The 17,810-nt window shown below is 35.4% G+C and overlaps 1 protein-coding gene across 3 annotated transcripts in view; it reads left to right on the top strand.

The window, feature by feature from the left end:
• The window catches only part of ARHGAP18 (Rho GTPase activating protein 18), a 156,402-nt gene extending 138,592 nt beyond the window's left edge, over positions 1-17,810 (top strand). For 2 of the 3 annotated variants that reach the window (XM_036217981.1, XM_036218001.1), the window contains exons 13-15: positions 11,605-11,729; positions 15,039-15,100; positions 16,289-17,570. In XM_036217981.1, the coding sequence (XP_036073874.1) occupies positions 11,605-11,729; positions 15,039-15,100; positions 16,289-16,380 (279 nt within the window). In that variant the 3' untranslated portion in view covers positions 16,381-17,570. Of the gene's footprint in view, positions 1-11,604; positions 11,730-15,038; positions 15,101-16,288 lie in introns of all 3 variants that reach the window. The other variant, XM_036217952.1, reaches the window with a different exon arrangement.

Raw genomic sequence — 17,810 nt, 5'->3', positions numbered from 1 at the left:
AAACAGCAAAGGACTTCCTGGAGACTCCAGTGCCCAGTGAATGTGTAATGTCTCATGAGCGCAGAGTCCTGTGTGTGTGAACCATTGATCTCTTTTCTTCAATTTTCTCATCCATAATATGAGGATAAATAACTCACTCAGATAAACAAACAGGTCAGCATTTGTGTTATGTGTAGGATCCTTCTTGGACTTCAGTAAATATCTCAAGGTTCTTAATTGGACCATAGCAATTCGGAGAAAGTTTTGTTGGAATAAAGAAAATTAAATGTCAAAAATAGAAATACTTAAATATTAGTATTTACAAACTGCTGCAAGAATATATTAATAATTTGGTTTAATATAGTGACATACATATGAAAACACGTTTATGAGGTGAGTTATCAGAGCTCTAACTTCAGATCATGAAAGGAAAAGGTTTCCATTGTTTGGTTGGCAGTGAGGACCGCTGCGCCACCAGCACCAAGGTTATTCAGTTACATAGTGCCATCTTGTGGAATAATGTGGAAATGCAGCTATCAGCCTTTGATTTTTTTCTGCTTTGGCCTACTTAGGCATCTAGTAATTGTTAAAAAAAAAAAAAATCCTCCTATGATTTTTTTTATAACACTGTTACAAAATAACATTTTCTTGGCATCAAACATTTTTATTCAGTTTTTATTTACTTATTTTTATTTTTTTTAGACAAGGCAACCCTTGGTTGACCTCACAGATTGCAAGGACCCTGTCAGTTTACAATCCTTTTTTTTTTATTTTTAACACCTACCACACCTGGTCTTTCTAAGTGGTCTCCTATCCAAATACAAACCAGCCCTAACCCTGCTTAGCTTCCGAGATCACACGGGATCGGGTTTATTTACGGTGGCAAGGCTGTAGACTTATTCAGTTTTTAGGTATCTTTAAAAACAAAATTTAATGAAGAGAAATTGTAAATAGTGCTTATATTTTTGAGAAAGAATTTTATTTTATCATAGATTAGAAAGGATTTTTGATATCATTTTTGTTTAACTTATAGTGCTCTATTTTCTCTAAAGCCATTATAAATATGTAAATATCTTGTTTTGTAGCTCTATTTATTCATATTAACTTATGACTTTACAGCCTTGTCTTTTTTGTAAGGCAGTTACAACATGATAGTCGGAAGCACAGTATATATCTAAGGAAACAAAATTTGTGCTTTACCATTTTAATAATATTTTTTTTAATAAAAATTAAAGGTTACTTTTTTGTAACATTTAAATGATTTTGTCATTTACGGATGAACAGCATTTACTTGGATTTATTTTTTAAATGTGTACTTTAGGTTAATTAGGTGGGAGTTGGTCTAAGAATTATCTCTGTATTTGAAGCTATATTTGTCATTTTAAGGCTTGAGACTTAAACTTGGGTTTAAATCTCAGTTTTATCATACATTATCTATGACTGTTTCTCTGAGTTTTAGTTTTCTCTTCCGAGAAATTCAGTGATTCTTTTAACAAAAGGCTACTACGTGCCTCCTTGGTGCCAAGCCCCCACTCCCTGTGAGGTATACAAAGAGAAATGGGGCTGGTGCTCACCCACAGGGACTTAGGAGAGATTTGGTCTCAGAGAGGCTAGAGGTATGTGATGGAAGCCTGACCAAGGTATCCTGAGCTACAGAACAGCAAGTGGGCATCAGAGAGGAGCGGAGCCAAGATGTGAAAAAATGTCCGTTTTATTCAGGCAGGAAATTGAAGAGAAAGGTCTCCCTAGCAGAGGAAGCTCCCTGGCAGAGTGGCAGCATATAGGTGACCATGCTTCACAGTAGGGATTCATTTGACTTGTCTATTTGGTTGAAAAATTTTAATTAATTACAGAAATAGTTTTTCAAGTTACTGAAAAGTAACTTTTTTCAAGTTCTGTTAGGGAGAATAAATATACATAGAAAGCAATTACAAAACAACAAATAAAGTACAAAAAAATATCAAATACTGTGACTATGTGGCGGGTCACTAAATAATCAGAGTTTCCTGCATAAGCTTCCATCAGTTGCCAGAATTTTAAAACTAACACATTTAACATAAAGATCTGGATTTCCATCCTAACTTGACAGACTGGACGTGGGAGCATTCTTGTGTCCCCTCACAGTGAGGGACCTGCTTTTTTGCAGGGTAACGATTTCCTGGATCGGAGTAGAGCTGTTCCCTTTGGATGGAACATAGGCCATTTATTCTGCCATAAGCCACTGTACCCCTGCCCGTTTTGTCTTGTTGATTTATGTTTCTCAACTCTTCCTTGAATATGCAGCACAAAACGATAGAGCATGAAACCGCCTGAGAAATAATATGAATGTGTTAAACCTCTATTCGATGTGTGCTTTTTATGTGCCAGGCACTCTTCTAGGCACTTGAAATCGATTATTGAACAAAACAGATAAAGATCGTTGCTCTCATACCACTTAAATTCTATAAATAATAATAAATAGAATATGCAAATTACATAGTGTCTTAGTATGTGGTAAATGCTCTAAAAATAATAAAAATAGTAGAGCAGAAAAAAGGGAATTGGGAGGGGGAATCCTCTTGCATTATCAAGTTGGGTTGTCTGAGTATTACTCATTCGAGGGAGTGGAAATAGTCTACACAAAAGTCTAAAGGCAGGAACTTGCTTGGAGGATTTAAGGACTAGCAAAGAGTTATAGTGACTGCCGTGGAGCCAGCAAGCGGGATGGTAGTACGAAATGAGGTCAGAGGAACAGTGGGACTAGATTATATAAGGCCTTGAAGGCCATCATTAGGAATTTGGATTTACCCAATGTGAAATGGGTCATTGCAGGATTGTGAGCAAAGGCTTAAAAAATCTGTATTTCAAAATGACATCTTGGGCTATTGTGTTGAGAATAGATTCTAGGAGGGCAAGGATAGAAGTAGGAGACCATTTAAGATGTCCATGTCACAATCTAAGTGAGAGACTAGAGTGTTTGCACTAGGGGTAGAGACGTAATCAGATCTGGATATATTTTAAAGTTAGAGCCATTGAGATTTCTTGATGCTGAAATGATATGAATTGTAAGACAAGCGAAGAATGACTTCCAAGAATTTTGCCCTGAAAAGTTGGAAAGATGGAATTGACACTTAGGAAAGATCACAATTTCAATTTGGGACCTGTTGAGTGTGAGATGTGTATTAGATATCTAAGTGTGATTGTTTGTGTGTGTTTTGAGGGAAAATTAGGTCATACTGGCTGGCCAGTGAGGTACATGGAGGGTCAGGGGCAGGGGCAGAAGAAAGGCAGAAATAGGGCTCAGGGAGGAGACAGGCTTCCTTTCTGTATATGACAAGGAACTGCCAAAAGTTATAACTGGAGTTACATAATTTACCCTTGAACAACAAGGGTTCGAATTGCATAGTGCTGCCTGTATGCAGATTTTTTCAATAAATACAGTCAGCTCTTTGTATTCACAGGTTTCACATCCATGGATTCAACCAACCACTGATTGAAAACAGTATTTTCTATCCACAGTTAGAAATCGTGGATGCAGAAAGCTGAATGTATGAGTTATTCTGTGACATCTAATTAAGGGACTTGAGCATCCTTGGATTTTGGTATCCATGGGGGGTGGAGAAGGGGGCATCTCGGAACCAAATCCCTGTGGGTACTGAGGGCTGACTGTGTTTGCATTTTAGAATAGTTGTTATGAAGGCAGGTGGAGGAAAGATTGGAGGGACGAAAGATAGGAGATTAGGTAGGAGATGTTGGCTAACTTCCTTGCTGATGAAAATATGTAAATTGGTAGAATCCTTCTGAAGAGTAGTTGGTAAGTGGCAAAGGTCTGAATATCATGCTTCTCATTGGACTCAGAGATTATTTCAAAGGGAATAATGAGATGATCGTGCAAATAGTTATGCTTCAGGTCAGTGCTATTTTCTTTATACTGGCCCAAATTAGAAATAATCCAAGAGGAGAGAGATGATTAGTTAAATATATTATGGTGTATTATTTAACGGAATACCATGAAAATGTACAAAAGTATATATTGACTCAAAAGATACTTGTGATATGTTGAAATAAGAAGTTATAAATCCGTGAGTAGTGTATTGCTATATTTGTAAGGGGTAATAATTATAACTATTTTGAATGCTTACCAGAGGTCAAGCATGGTCCTCAACATTTTATGGACATCATCTCACTTAATGTTCATAGTAGTTTAATGGGTGTATATTATTGTCTCATTTTTTACATATCAGGAAAGTGAGGATCAGCAGTCTTAAATAACTTACTGAAGGTTATCTAGATAGGAAGTAAAGGAACTTGAAACCAAATCTATATGACTTTTAATCTAGGTCTCTCTACCATTAATCCTCTATTTCCCACTAAAAAACTCTGAGAAGTGATATATCCCAAAATCCTAGGTTCATATTTGGTAATACAGTGAACATGTATTACTCCCATTATAATGTATGATTACTATATAGCTTTTCAAAGACCCCTGGGCCAAGCTAAAGCCAGGCAAAGGGAATAGAAAGAAGTTGAATGTGAGCAGGTAGGACCCACAAGATGTGGAAGCTGATTGGATATGAAGAGTGTGGAAGGAAGAAGACTCTAGAACGACTCACTGATTTTACCATGGGTGACTTTATCATCAAGATAAGGCATCATGCAAAATGAACAGACATCGACAAGGTAATCAGTTTTCGACATTTAGGGTTGACTTGCCTTTATGGAAGTTGGCTACTTGGGCCTGAAGCTCAGAGGTGGCCAGAGCTGGAGATGTGCATTTGGGATCAACAAAGAGATTAATGCTGCAGAGTGGTTCCCATAACAAAAAGTAGATATGTGGTGTAAGAAAATTAAAAGGCAAAGACAAGTCTCTGGGGACACCAATATTTTAAGTAGTTGGCCATGGAAGAAGCGGTGGTAAAAGAGGCCAAGAAATGACAGGAAGTGAAAAGAAAGTTGAAGATTGTAGAAAAGAAAGTTAGAAGCTCAGGAGGAACAGTAAAGTAAAAGAGCTTAGTTAGTAGTGCCAAATTCTACAGAGAAGTTAAGTGAAATTAATGTTGGATAGAAGTTTCCTGCATTTGGCATTTGAAAGGTCAGTTGCAACTTTATCCAAAGCATTGTCAGTGAGTGTTGATGGAAGAAGACAGAATGCCTGAGATTGAAGAATGAAAGACAAGAGATTATACATTATGAAAATTCATCAAGATCATATTTTTAAAGCATTCAGTATGATATTAATGCTAACTATATATACGCAAGTATTCATGTTATTGTGACATGCTTGACTAGGTAGTTTAATTGTATGAACCAGGTTGTAGGAGGCACCCGCAACCTATTTCATAAGACAAACATTTTAAATTACTACAGCATATTAAATGCTTAGTACAAACGTGAATTTCTTAAATATTAAATATATCAGCATGAGGAAACACTTGGTGAAAAATAACAAAATTATAGACCATTACAAATAACCACTTAATGATAACCAGTTTATTGTTGAGATTGATATCATACCACACACACAGATACACACACATACATACACACATGCACACATGTATATACACACCAGATCACACACAAGAAGTCATGTGGCTTGAAGATACAGTCCTTGCTCTGCTATTGATGAAACATTAATGACAAAAATTTTATCTCTCTGGACCTCAGTTTCTTCTATAAAATGAGAGTGTCAGACCAGATTAATGAGGTTTAACTAGAGGTATACAATAGGGTCATCTGTGGTATTATTAAAAACAAAAATATGATTGGGACACATTCAAGCCCTACTGAGTTAATCTTCTAGACCAGGACCTGAGCATGTGTATCATATGAAAATTATAAGGATGATTTCCCCCCATTTGGGGTTTGTGTGTGTGTGTGTGTGTGTGTGGGTGCGCGCGTGCGTGTGTGCGCACACACGTGCACATATATTTAATTTTATGATTCTTCTAACATATACAAAAATAGAATAGTATATAAACCACCATAAACCCATTACCAATAATCAAACACAGTTTTCTGATCTTGTCTCGTCTTGTTTCCCATGCCTTTTTTCCTTCTTAGTGTTTTTATAGAAATCACAGACATCCCATCATTTTACCCATAATTGCCTCAGATTGCATCTCTGCCTAATAAGGATCTAGGGCAGCTTTGATGAGCATCTGGTTCTGAATTGCTAAATCATGCAAGTTTCAAGTCCATCATGAACCTAGATTTGTATGATTTTTCTTCTCTCATTTAAGCTCACCTCTCAAAAGGAAGCTGTACATTAGTGAGAGAGTGTGGGCACTGAGCAAGGCTCTGTGAGATTCTGTGAAATAAGCCAAACTGCTCAGCACATTTGCCCTCATAGGTAGAGGGAACAAAAGTTCTCCGTTCTGTGGTTAACTTCATTGTTAACTCAGGATGATCTAGTGACATACACTTAACTTACAGTTGAGGAACTAAAGTTTTAGAGTGCTTACATGATTTGCTAAAAGTTCCAAAATAATTGTGTAACATTTTAAGGTTTAGGGCTTTGGACGTGGAAAGGAAATTTATTGTTGCCACCTTCTGCCATTCTCCTCCAGAGGAATCCTGGAGTTGGCAACAGTGCAGAGTGGACTCTGAGTTGTTTGTGGCTGGGGTTGCATGTCTTTAGTCAAATCTCCGTTTAGAATTCCATCTCTTGTTTCACTGAACAGCTCTGACCTAGAGCATTGTCGTAGGTCTTGTTTCAAGCATCTGCTTTAAGTCTGGAAACAGTGTCTGGATCTACTTGGGGCCCCATGTAGAAAATCAAATTATGATATCAAGCACAAAATCTTGTTTCTTTTTAAGACTTTCATTGCTTTTTTTTTTTTAAAGTGCATAAAAAATATCAGAACTTAATTCATTGTAAGTTAAATGCTTATTAACACTGAAAGTTATGTCAGACCCTTCTTTAAAATTCTCTGAATCTTTGAGTTGGATAAAAGTTTAAGCATTTGGATAACAAAGGCCCAATTATAACTAGAACACAGACAGTTCAAGATAGTAGAGAATGCCTTCTATATTTTTACCTCTAATCAGACTAAGGTGATGAACATGTCATTTTAGTTCAAGATACCTTGCTAAAATGTCCTTGTTTAATTTTCTGAAGTATATGTTTTATCTCCCCTTTTTAAAAAAAAGCCGTATTTCCAATTTGCCCTTTTGATGATAAAAGGTTTTTCTGTAATATTAAAAATGTTGGCTTTACATTTAAATTAGTTTTTAATAAAAAAAGAAATTAATGTCTCTTTTAAAGGTCTGACATTAAATTTCTAATCTCAAGTGCAAAAATATGAGCAGTGTAGTATTTATCTATACTTTATGAAAAATACTAAAATCGTTTTTTATTTAACTAAATAATAAGAACATTTTATTTTTAAAAATATACTTTGGTTCAAAATGGAAAACATGTGATGACCATGAGATTATTTTCTGTATTATAACAACCTTTGCATGTGTAAGAAATTAACTAACATTTTGTAATTTGTAAAATTCTTTATGACTAAATTTTAATAGTATGTTAGTCAAATATTGCTCTTCTCCAGCCTTGCTGTATATTATATAACTTCAACTCACAAGTACACCAAAAAAAAAAAAAAAAAAAAAAAATAGTGGGGTAAAGCTGTTAAGACAAGAAAAATGTGAAATAGGAAAGTTACGAAGATAATACTAATCACAGATTTAGTTGTTATTGTGTCTCAAGTTAGGAACAGACTGTTTGGCTTAATGAGCAGGCATGTTGTGTCTTTCAAAGTTTGGCAACTCAATATAATTCATGTACTAATAGCTTTAGTATTTGATACAGCATGATTCTGGAGCTTAATAGTAGTTGTCATATACCATTTAAATGAGAGCTTTGGCATTGTTTATAGTTTATCATCTTTAGTAAATATCATTTGGCCACCCTTGTCAAGATGCCCAAGAAAAACTTTCCAGAAACAACTTTTAAATTCTTTATCTTTAACCATTACATCTACCAGTTAAAACACATTTCTTCTCCACCAGCAAAGAGCATGGTAAATTCAAATTGAGTCACTCTCAATCTTTCTGTTGTTGTGAGATATGGATGGGATATATTACCACAGGAATAAACACTGAGAATTGTTCCAATCTCCCTTGTTCTCCCCACCCACCCCCCCACCCCCACCCCCCCACCCCCCCACCCCGCCCGCCCTCACCCTGCTACTTGTCAGGGAATGTAACCACTTAACCGAGAGAGGTACTATGTGCCATTGCTGGCCTAAGGAAAGCTTTTCAAAGGCATTGATATTATAATTCAACGTGGAACAAGTCAAAATTATACAGTTAGTCATTTGGGAAGTGTTAAAGCCATTCCAGAGCTGCCCTAGCTTCACCCTCTGCTCACTGAGGAGAAAGGTGTGGGAAATGTTTAATTTCACAGCCATAAGGAACCTGTACCTATACCACTCCCCATCTGTTGGCAGAAGTCATAATACGGCAACTACCTGACATTTCGCATATACATGAGAACACTTAAGTACCCTCAGAAGCTAGTACCTGGGCCTTTATCTTCCAAACTCTAAGGATCAGAGATACTTTGAATGCCTGTGTTAGATGTGGCACTTTTTGGTGCAACCTCAGTGCTGCTTTTTGTAGGGAAGCATGACCATACCCTCCAAAGTACAATGCCTGAACTGATAGCGAATGTGTAGGCTGTGGTCATATCATTAGAGGCCTTCAGCTGTCCATAACATGTCTTGGAGAAAAAGTGGCTGCGTCCTTAAGCAGGTGTACATTAACGCTGGTAACTCCCTGCAGGAGTAAATGACTGAAGTAGCATCTTCGATTCTTTTTTTCTATTCTCTTTCCCTTCCTGTCTGAATTTCTCAGTAGTAGAGGGAATACCATTTGGTAGATAGAGGCAACTTAACTGGTTTCTTTTAGACAATGTTCCTGAAACTATTTTTTGCTCTTAAGGAAATACACATTGGTATACTTTATTTTATTCTAAAGAAATTGTGCTATTATGAACACACCATTTTTAGTAAGAAATATTTTTGAATGATTTATTTAATAAACTGATAGCTGACGACAGGTATGACTCGGACATGTGGCGTGTAACTAGAATACCAGTGTCATCTGTTAAGATCCTCCCATCGTTAAAGAGATTCAGTGGAAATTTCAGTGGAAAGAAGAAATGCCTTTTGACTTTGGGGGTCATGGAAGGTTCCATGGAATTTGAGGTATCCGAGCTGAGATTTGAAAACTCGATAGTGGGATGTTTCAGAAATGAAATGGAGCATACATAGAGATATGAAAGCACAGGTGTTTGTAGCCAATTTTGACTGGCCTTTTTAATTCAAACAATAGAAGGTACCACACGAAATAGTGGGGAGAGAGGCAGAGAGCAGAGTAAGTTGCCATATCTCTGAACTTTCTATGACAATATATAATTTTTCTGGATCATTTTGCTTTTCTATCTCATTTATTGTGAATCTTCTCTACATACAATCATGTCGTCTTAATTCACTTTAAATCTCAGCCTGGATTTGCCTTTTTTTTTTTTTTTTTTTTTTTTGACTCTAGAGTTGGATAAGATGTAATTATGGGAACAATTTTTGTCATCATTACTTTCACCAGAGAAAACTTATATGTAAGGATATTTGAAGCAATGACTTGCACAGAATTCCTTAGCTTTTAAATCAGCATAAAGTAGATGGCTGTCTGCAGGGCCTCCATAATATAATAATAATGATAGATTAACAGAATCCAAAATACCACTATTTGTTTCCCTACTATAATGGACAAAGCGAAATGGGTTTTATTACCACAGACTCAGTGCTTCAGCTGCTATTACGACATTTGAGTCTGCAGGACCAGCTGATTGTTTTCCATCTCCTGTGAGAGAACACATGGCTGAGGCCAGGCCGGCAGGCAAAACGGCCATAGCAACCTATAAGCTAGAGGTGAAACCCAAGGGAACAGTACATGTAATATAATCTCTGAGTGATAAGATACACCATCGATTTAATAACTGTTTTGAAAGAAAAAAGGGTAATGGACACTACCAGTGAAATTCCTCATCCACTGTAAGAAGAGGCTCATTTTCCAAAATGGTACAACTAAAAATAAAATCTGTCACAGAATTAAGGAAAAAGGTAAGTTAATCTTGTGTCCCAGAAGCAAGGTGGAGGTCAGAGACTAGACTAAGTATCAGGCCAAACTACGTGTTTTAGGAATTGGAAGTCAGCAAACTAAACCAGGGGTCCGGCATGGGTGGGAGAAATGAAGCAGGAGCTGAGGGGTCTGGGCATGGGTTAGGATTGGATGTGTTTCAATGGTCAAGTTAAGCACAAAATCGCCAGGAAGAGAAGTTAGACAAGGATGCTAGGAATGCAGTCCCTCCCCCACAGAGGGGGTGGGCAGCCCCAAATGCTTTGTCTTTTTTCAGGTTGGAGGGGATGGGCCCTATTATCTTTCACTGAATGGTCAGGTGAGGGCAACAAGGTGTCTGAGGTTGGTGCCAGGCCCTCTATGTTCCTTCTGCAGGTATCACAGATGTTTGCAGCCCTTCGGGGAAGTCTTACCCAATCCCATGCTCTCTTGTACAGTCTTACGCAGTATTGTTTCTTTTCTTTGTTATTCTCACATTACATCTTAGATACAATTTTAAATCTTTTGGATGCACCTATATTCTTATGCAGCCAGGTTCTAAAGCTAATTATTTTTATTGAACTTTGAAAAAAAAATCATTAATTCCATCTGTGGTATATCCATGCTTTATGTAAAAAGAAAAAAACAATACAAGACCATACATTTAAAAAAATGATATTGTGAGCACAAAAATAATATACAATAAAGGACTGTGTCCTATTTATCTTTTAGGTAAGTAGACCTTGCAGACTCAGTAGATGCTCAGTACACTTTGGTTGTATTAGATAGGGTATTAAAGCATTATCTTTAAACATTTGTGCACTCTGTGTTTTCTAGGGTCTGTTTAAGACATATGGTTATAAATAATAAATTAGTACTTATTTTAGCAGAATGAATACGAATTAAATTAAGCCTAATGTTTTAAATGCCATACCTGATATTTTGATAATACAATCCTCAAAATATTTCATTGCTATCCCCAGATACCTAAAACTTAAATCGAAAATGGTCACAGTTTAAGCTCATTAGCCAGGCGAGGAGCAGACACAATGCAGATGTATTAGAAAAGTATGTTTCATTTTTTAAAATATTTGCAGGGACAAAAATTTTTGTGAAATTTCGTAAATGCACAGGAAGATTTTTTAAATGCGTACATTGCAATAGCATACAAAAAACTTTTCTGATTCAATTTCATAAATTGCTACATGGAGAAGCACCCTCTAGTAGATAATACCCAGAAATCAGCACTTAATATGGCAGTAATGGTTATTGCTGTCATTCTTTACATCTTTAAAAATAATTAAGCATTACTGCACAGACATTATAAAGTTCCCCTATCACCATTAAGAGGATATTCGAGGTTTGATGTAATTTGGCAAATTACATTATACAGTAGTTAAGGTTTTTATGTAGTGAAGTAAAATGCGTAGTAGTTAAGCACACTTACCATATAATGCATTGTACAGAGTTACACGTTCCAGCTGCTGCCAGCTTTGTTCCAGTGTCATTATTGCTTTGCAGGCTGACGTTCCTCAGGGAGTGATTCGAGTGCAAGCTCCCCATCTTTCGAAAGTTTCCATGGCAATACAGCTAACTGAAGAACTAAAAGCCAGTGATGTACTTGCCAGGTTTCTCAGCCAAGAAAGGTAGAGGCCTGTTTTGTTTTAATTATTCCATGGTATAACTCACTTGCTTGCTCATTTGCTCTCTCTCTTCCCCCTCCCTCCCTTTTTTAACTACGGGTGGTATGAAGTGGATACAATGTTTGTCTTTTCAGCAGAAAAGAAGAGCAGAGTTAACAATTAGACTGTTGGAATGACTTGAGTTTATTTGATGTAGTAGTGTGTGTTCAAGTTGAGCCTGTTTCAAGCAGGATGTTTGGGCATTCCTTCACTGTGCCTGCAGTGGGCTTGGCACATGAGAGCACTCAGTAGTCTTTCCAGAATATGCTGATGAGAAGTTAATTACTGTGTGTGTAGGAAAATCACTAATTAGGATACAGTGGGATTAAAACAAATAAAAGATACAACTTGTTCTATAAAATGTAATGACTAAAAAAGCTTAAATTTAAAAACAGAAGGTATAAAGAATTAAGAAAGGACAACCGGTGTCATGAGCTCTGAAATCTCTAGGACAAAGCACATCATCCTCAGTAGGGACACCCAAACCTTCTTTCCTCTCTGTTCTGGGGGCAGATGGGACAGGAGGAGGCCTTTGAAAGCCATTGACATCCCCTAGATGATAACAGAGCTTACAATTTCCAAGACATTTTGCAACATCTTTTCTTGAATTTTCAAAGTTCGATCAAGTGTACTGAGTTTTCAGTTTTTATTCTTCAAATCCTTATTTTTAAAGTTGTATTTTTAATGCTTTGCCACTCATTTCCACTCATCGAAAATAAACTAATCTACATTTTTAAAAAGTCAGGAAAATCAGGTCACTGACATGTTAGTGTATGAAGAAACTGTTTTAGGCTTTCATAGAATTTTATCTTCTCATTCTAACATTCAGGGGCTTCAGTGCAGTTTTCTTCCAAAACCTCTCCAATTTTAATACAGTACCACCAATATTTAATATGTCTCTGCTCTATTTAAGGCCCTCTGCTAGATGTTGGAAGGGATATAAAAATATATCTTAAAGTATCTTCCCTTAGAGTTTATAAATTGGGAGAAGAGATGAGCCTGAGCAGTGAACAGATGGTGAGGAAATAAAAGAGTCTTATTGGTAATACCTGGGCTTTCAGTAAGCCGGCATAACTTCCCTCTCAACACCCTGGAGTAAGTACTAATATTACTTCTGTTTTACTGATAAGAAAATAGAGACTTTGCAAGGTCACATATTTTGTAGGTGGTGGAGCTGAATTCTAAATCTGTGGTTTCTGTCTCCAAAGCCAGTCCTTAACCACTCTCCATGCTGGCTAGAGGGTCCAGGCTAGCCATGGTTAATTTACACCACATTTACTTTCTGGACCCAAGTGCTCAATTTAGTCTGTACGTTTGTTCCTCTCCTTATACATGTGACTATGAAGCTGTACAGTAGATTCAATGTGTTTTTTTTTTTATTTAGGGTACTGAAAGACAATGGTAGGCATATTGTAGAAAGCACCAGCATTGTGACAGTTTCCTTTGCATATCTGGATTTTCTGTTTGTTGTGCTTTGATTAAGTAAGCATTTGCTACCCCCTGGAGCAGAGTCCCTTCTTCAGTCCCTTTCCTTGTGCTTGGAATGCTGGAGGTAGATGATGTGGCTTCAAATGCTAGCTTTTCCTATATCATCTTTAGTTTTTATGATCTAAGTCTCATGTTTCTCATTTGTAAAAGTGGACCATAATAGGACCTACAGTCTAGTCTTGGGATAATTAACTAAGAAAATGGTCGTGACGCACAAAGTGCTGTCTGACTGGGCCGTCTAACAATTGAAATTCTCAATAAATGTTTACACACGCACACACGTGCGCACACGCACGCACACACATTATATTTTCTTCCACTACCTCCCTCTCCTCCCATTTGTATTCTACCTGTGTAGGGATAGTTGGAATCCCTACTTCCCTCCATACTTTTTCTCCACTACTTTCTCTCCTAAAGCCAAGAACACAGGAAGGACATAAATGTACAGTAATTGCATATTCACTCACCAGTCTTTGATACGACTGTTACCTTTTCTGTAATTATGGATTTATTTATTAGTATGATGGAAAAGATTGTATATACTAGTTCAGGTTTCTTTAAAGTGGCACAAGAATGTAGATTATGGAGAACAATATCTGATGAGATTTTTTAATCTAATCTTCTGAAACATTTAGCGACTTCTGTTATACTTAGTTTATTGGGTTATGTAGTATGTTATAAATAAAAATATAATTATTAAATTCTTTAATTACGAAAAATAAGCATACACCAGTTTGGGAGCAAAGCCTCTTAGATAGAGTCTGAGTCAGCAGATGGATCGTAAGTGTGAGCACATATACAGCCCCGAGCATCGACTGTGCCACAGAGAACAGAGTAGATAGAGTTGGATAACCAGACGAGCCATTAAATGGTTGGTTAGGAAAGCTTCTACCATACCTTCTTGTTCATAACAGTTTGGATAAAAGTCAGACCTGATTTCCTCTTCTCAGTTCCAGAGAGTGTGTCTTCAGGGCTTTCTATCAACGGTTCACAAACTTTTCCATGCATCAGAATCCACTATAGAGCATTTAAAAAGCAGGTTCTTGAGCTTCATCCAAACATATTAAATCAGAGTTTTCAGAGCTCTGGATCTGAATTTTTAGCAGGTTTCCCAGGTAATCAGCATATAGAGAGTTTTGAAAACCACCGAATTTTACCAATTTTTGTTTGAACCAAATGTCTGTAAGAGTTTATCCTTTGAAGAATTTAAACCTCTAAGTGCATTCTACTTGTAAAGTCTTCATAATGAGTATTTGCTTCTACTTGGAGTGTGTATACCTCTCATATTAAGATGGCCAACACAAGAAGGGTGATGGACCTTGTCCTGTTCTTTACATTCATTGCATATCATTAGAGTTTTCAGCACAGCAAACCCATGAAAGATGCTTATGGAATAAATACAATAGGAAAACTAAGGTGCAAACATTTGTTTGTTTGTTTGTTTTTAGTTTTATGAGGACCATTTTGATCCCTATGCCAAGTAGATATTTGTATTAATAATTTTCTTGGCAATTAAAATGTTACTTTTTAACTTTATAAGTTTAGATACTGATTTATTATTTTGCCTTCAGAAGTATGTATGATTCCATTTGTTCATTCACAGGGGTGACATTTTTACTACCTATTAGGTGCATTTAACAGATGGGAAAATACAAATGTGTAGATAATTAGAGTGTGTCTTAAGTTATGAATTTTCCATACATGTAGAATCACCAAGCACATTAAAGTGATTTATTTGAAAGCCATCTGATGATACAACAAATCAGTTTGTTTTGTCCCTGATAGTGGGATTGCCCAGACTCTTAAGAAAGAAGAACTTTTTTTATATGAAATTGGAGGAAATATTGGTAAGCATATCTTTTTCTCTTTGTATTCATATGCTGATTTGACATTATCATTAGTTATTACTTATATCTTTGGGGCTGGAGAAATTAGTGGAGGGTTGATAAGTATTGTAGATTGATAAGTATTGTAGATTTGTTTAATGTTCTGATCTTTCTCTTCAGACTCTGAGTTCCTTCTGTACAAATGCCTATTTATATTGAACTTCAGCAAAGACAAGTTCCTTAAAATAGAAATAACTTCTAGAATGGTTAATGAAGTTTTTTAAAGCATCTTTCTTTTTTATATGCTTATGTCAGATCTTAATAAAGGAAGTAGTTGAGCTTATTTAAGACTAAGATAACAGTTTTATTACAGTACAATACTAGATATTTTTAGTGAAAGCAGAAGTTATTTTCACCATTGTTAATTGCTTGCTAAATCGTACACACACAGACAGACATATTGGTAATTTAGGAAGTAGAAATAGGGTAAATTGATTAATTTTGTCCATGTCTTATATTTTATTTGATTATTTATAATTAATTATCAGTGGGTTGTACTCATCTCTTTATTAAAATTTAAAATATACTTTTTTCTTTTTTTTAACTCAATATGGTAAGGGCGAAATTGTTAACAAGTAAATGAAATGTTGTTTATTTCAAAATAGTAATTGAAATATTTTAAGATAAGTTTTGCAGAATTTTTTCCTGGGACTTAAAAATATTAGTAAATATTAAAAGTTAAATACAGAAATGTAAAGCCTCATTCTTAAAATTTAAATAAACCACAACTCCATTAGAAACCTGAAATTGTTAACTTTATCAGTAAGGATTATTTAAATATTAATATATTTGATTTTTCATTTTACTCTGAGATTTATTTATTTTCCAATAATTTGGTAATTAAGTGTAATTTCTTAGGTGGATTCAAAACTGTTGCTATTCAATAAAGGTAAATAAGCTTTTAAGGAACTATTTAAAAGCTTATCACACAAAGTATTTTTAACTGTCTGAATTAATTTGAAACGTGCAGGCAAAGATTACAAAATTGACTTTTCCAATATTTTTGGTCAAATTTTGAAGTTATGTGAGATGAGAAAGGATGAAAAATATTTGACTTCTAAGACTTCAGAGTTAAACTCTTAGGTTTAAGTTTAAAATTGAATCCCAGTCACTCCACTGTATTAAACAAATGCAACATCTGTTTAATAGGGGAACGCTGCCTCGATGATGAAACTTACATGAAGGACTTATATCAGCTCAACCCAAATGCTGAGTGGGTTATAAAGTCCAAGCCGTCATAGAAGACTTACAGAAGGCCAATGCTGCAGGAGGGCTTCCTTAATAATACTTGCTGGGTCAGGAGTGTAAATAAAAGAAACTACAGGACTCTCTTATTATTCGAATGTACTCAAATATTGAATAGTGACACTCTTAAGCCTTAAAAAGTTATAAATTTGTGCTGCTGCCAGAATTATGTTAATTATTATTATTATTATTGTTATTATTAGAAAACAAATATCACTAGTGTGAGAGAAAAGGGGCTTAATTAGCTTGTAGACAATTTTCATATACTCTGTGAAATGTGCTCAGATGTGACATAGTTTTTTTAATATGAAATATGCCCCTTTCCCTCTCACTTTTTTCTCTGAAAATTATATATAGAATAATATATACTTTCTCACCTTTCTCTCTTCCTCACATTTGCCTTTTCCCAATTAGGTTTGCTTTTTAACCAAAAAAGATGGCAAGTCGTGATGACAATATGTCTTAATACAGCCTGAATTCAACAGTATTCCTATGACTGTCGAATGTCGAATACTCATCTCTTTGAATCATTTGTTGAAACAATAACATTCTACTTCTCCCTACTGTGTCCCATGAAGTGATTTGCATTTTTTCAGTTCATCTGACATATGTGTACAGAACTATATTCACTGTCAAGAAAAGAGAACTGTCAGAAACTGTCAATTACCGAAACATTAAAATTTTACACACTAAGAATAAATAAAATATATCCATGTGGAATAACTGGATTATGGCTAATAAGAGAGTGAAAGCCAAATCACTTCATTTATGCCGTACTCTTCTAAATGAAATTTAAAAAGTTGTAGCTAGCTTTACCTATTGTCATACTAGCATATAAATATGTATGAGAGTATAATCCCAGTAATGGTTGAAAATGTATTCTACTAAAAGAGGGATTTTTTTTTTTTTTTTTTTTTTACTCATAAATAAGTCTGCAGGAAGAGTGATTCTTCTGGGTATGATACAGTCATATGAACAAGCTTTTGTTTATGTACTTATTTTAAATAATCAGAGTAAATTTATTAAAATGCTACAGAAAGTACTATTCCCAGGGATTTTAATGCACAAACCATATTGTGACAAGAGATGAGCCTCTGTACTGTAAATAAGAGGAATGAAGTAAGAGAAAAAATGTCCAATATTTTATGAGTTTAGAGTATAGTAAATAAAAGGTGATGTAAATGAATGTTGCTCAAACTGTGCTTATGGTACTTTTAGTAGTACTTTAGAAAAAATTACACATTCTCAGAAACTCTTGATGTCACTCTAGGAGGGAAGATGTTGTTAATGAGAATAGTCATAAATTTTTAGCATATATAATTACAAGAACAGCCTGTGGATATGATCATTTAAATAACTTTTTGGTGATTTGTGCCATTGCTTTTTTTATTTAAATTTTTTTTATAATTAAATGCATTTTTCTAAA

Source organism: Rousettus aegyptiacus, unplaced genomic scaffold, assembly GCF_014176215.1.
Source record: "Rousettus aegyptiacus isolate mRouAeg1 unplaced genomic scaffold, mRouAeg1.p scaffold_m13_p_1, whole genome shotgun sequence".
NCBI lineage: Eukaryota > Metazoa > Chordata > Mammalia > Chiroptera > Pteropodidae > Rousettus > Rousettus aegyptiacus.
This window is presented reverse-complemented; position numbering and strand designations above follow the sequence as displayed.